General features: G+C 44.0%; 2 protein-coding genes across 3 annotated transcripts in view; both read left to right on the top strand.

Annotated features, from left to right (window-relative positions):
* The window catches only part of corin (corin, serine peptidase), a 25,634-nt gene extending 24,366 nt beyond the window's left edge, over positions 1 to 1,268 (top strand). For both annotated transcript variants that reach the window (XM_031584666.2, XM_031584667.2), the window contains exon 22: positions 1 to 1,268. This exon is cut by the window's left edge and continues 405 nt beyond it. The gene's annotated coding sequence lies outside the window, so the exon portion shown is untranslated.
* Positions 1,269 to 1,802: 534 nt separating this feature from the next.
* The window catches only part of LOC105891416 (neuromedin-K receptor), a 7,119-nt gene continuing 6,421 nt past the window's right edge, over positions 1,803 to 2,500 (top strand). The window contains exon 1 of the mRNA XM_012817590.3: positions 1,803 to 2,347. Within this exon, the coding sequence (XP_012673044.1) occupies positions 1,974 to 2,347 (374 nt within the window). The 5' untranslated portion in view covers positions 1,803 to 1,973. The remainder of the gene's footprint in view (positions 2,348 to 2,500) is intronic.

Here is a 2,500-nt window from a genome sequence, read left to right as displayed (position 1 = left end):
AGTTATGTATGTATGTACACAATCTCTTCACATGTTGGATCTAGTACCAGAACTACCTGTGCTTCTTCCACCTTAAATAATCCAGTCTTTGTCTATGAGGAGAGAGAGAGAGGGAGAGAGAGAGATAGAGAGAGAGAGAGAGAGGGAGGGAGAGGGAGAGGGGGAGAGAGAGAGGGAGAGAGAGCGAGAGGAAGAGAGGGAGAGAGAGAGAGAGAGCGGGAGATAGGGAGAAATCAGAAAGAGCATAGGGGTTTGTGAGTGAGAGGGTATATAAGCTTTCAGTGAAAGTGCTTCCCTAGTGCCTGTTTGTGTATCTATGTGTATCTGATTTTGGCAGACAAGCGCAAGTCTTAGATTATTTTTTCTCGTCAGGCTTTCCAGTGAAAACACTTTTTGCACCAAGAGAGAGTGTGTGTGTGTGTGTGTGTGTGTGTGTGTATGTATGTGTGTGTAGAGGGAGGTTAAAACAGATTTTACGACCAAATTCAGTATTGCTGCAGTTGGCAAACATCTCTCTCTCTCTCTTTCTCTCTCTCTCACTCTCTCTCTCTCAATCCCCCCTTTCTATTATCTGATATGGGGACCTAAGTTTAATGTTTTCTTTCAGTGTGTTATATTTTGTTATGTATATGAAGTTGCAATGCATAATTATGCACACAGACATACACACAAAGTTGGAGACCCACTGTCTGTGTCAGTGACACATTATCACGTAATTACTGTACAATAGGTATGTATGTTTGTGTGTGTGTGTGTGTGTGTGTGTGGCCATGTCTGTGACTGTTACGCAATATATGCTGTTACAAAGACGCACTTGTTGGCAATGTGTGTGTGTGTGTGTGTGTGTGTGTGTGTGTGTGTGTGTGTGTGTGTGTGTGTGTGTCTTTTGTCCTCCTGGCTTTAATGTGTCCTCTAAGACCATACACACACTCCAGCTGTGCATACACCTCCTGGCTCTACACCTCTCAACCATCAACATTCACTGACCTGTAGCAACTCATTTCTGTGAGTGTGCGTGTGTGTGTGCGCACATGTGTTTTGTAGTTTTTTGTAGTGTTCTGTAGGCCTATGTGGATGTGTCTTTGGTTTTCTAAAACTGTGTGTGTCTGTGTGTCCTATCTCTCAGTGTGCTAGAACATTCCGTGTAAAGTTGTTTTTTTGCGTTGTGATTTTCTAAGAGTATTTTTCTACAGCTTTCTGTGGCTCTGCTCTCTCATCTGCTCTCTTATGTATCAACAATTACAAATAAAAGATTTCTATCCCCAAAACCTCCTGCGTCAGCCTCAGTGTCATTTGGTTAAGGGGTCTCTCTCTCTTACACACACGTACACACAATACCTGCCTAAGCCACGGAAGAATACAATGCAGTACATCATATAACCTCACAGTGGCAATAAAGTGTCTCCAATTCTTTGAAGCCCTTCCATGGGGATAGTAACAAACCATTAAAATGTATTAAAAGAGGTGTTCATGTATAAGTACAGTATGTTTTGTTACTGTTTCCTTTGCTCAAGAATGGGCTATATATCACTGTATATTGTGATACAGAAAAGATATCTTCACTTTACTTTAAATTTTAGGAAAGGTCATTCCAGAACGATTTCCGTATATTAATAAACTGCCTTGACACCAAGCTCTTACGGGGGCAACATTTTTGTTATAACACACTGAAAGTGGCAGCCTATCCTTCCACCCTTCAAACTGCCTAGGCGCTAGTATAAATATACAATGTGACAGATTAAGTGTGTGTGTGTGAGTGAGTGTGTGCGCGTTGGTCGGTTTAAACCGTAGCTCATTCCCCACCTCCGGTGTCTCGCAATGGTTTCAGTTTAGATAGCTGCTGCATCCAGCCGCCAGTCTCCGGACCGTCAACATATCCCTCAACACACCCGCACGCTCCTTGATGATCCTCGCTTGAGACTGTCGATCTGAGTGCAGTAGGGAAATACATATCAAGAGAGAATCATTACAAAATGACACCTTCACGTATAAACTCATCCTTAATCAGTACCGGCAACGTCACTAACCAGTTTGTGCAACCGACATGGCAAGTGGTGCTGTGGACTTTGGCTTATACTCTCGTGGTCGTGGTCGCTGTTTTGGGAAACCTCATCGTCATGTGGATCATCCTCGCGCACAAAAGGATGCGTACGGTCACCAACTATCTCCTCTTCAACCTCGCTCTCTCCGATGCGAGCATGGCGTCCTTCAACACGCTCGTCAACTTCGTGAGTGCGCTGCACGGGGACTGGTACTTCGGGGAAGGATATTGCAAGTTCCACAACTTTTTCCCGGTGGCGGCGGTATTTGCCAGCATCTACTCTATGACTGCGATCGCACTGGACAGGTAAGGACACGCGACAGAGAGAGATAAGCACATGCAGGTGATTGTATGATACTTTTGCGTCCTGTGATGATAGGACATTTAATATTTCACTATCACATACATTTCAAACTCTCTTGGCTGTACATACTCCTACCCAAGATTACTAAACGTGCA

Source organism: Clupea harengus, chromosome 18 (genome assembly GCF_900700415.2).
Source record: "Clupea harengus chromosome 18, Ch_v2.0.2, whole genome shotgun sequence".
NCBI classification, from domain to species: Eukaryota; Metazoa; Chordata; class Actinopteri; order Clupeiformes; family Clupeidae; genus Clupea; species Clupea harengus.
The sequence above is the reverse complement of the archived record's forward strand: the minus strand, read 5'-3'. Positions and strand labels throughout refer to the sequence as shown.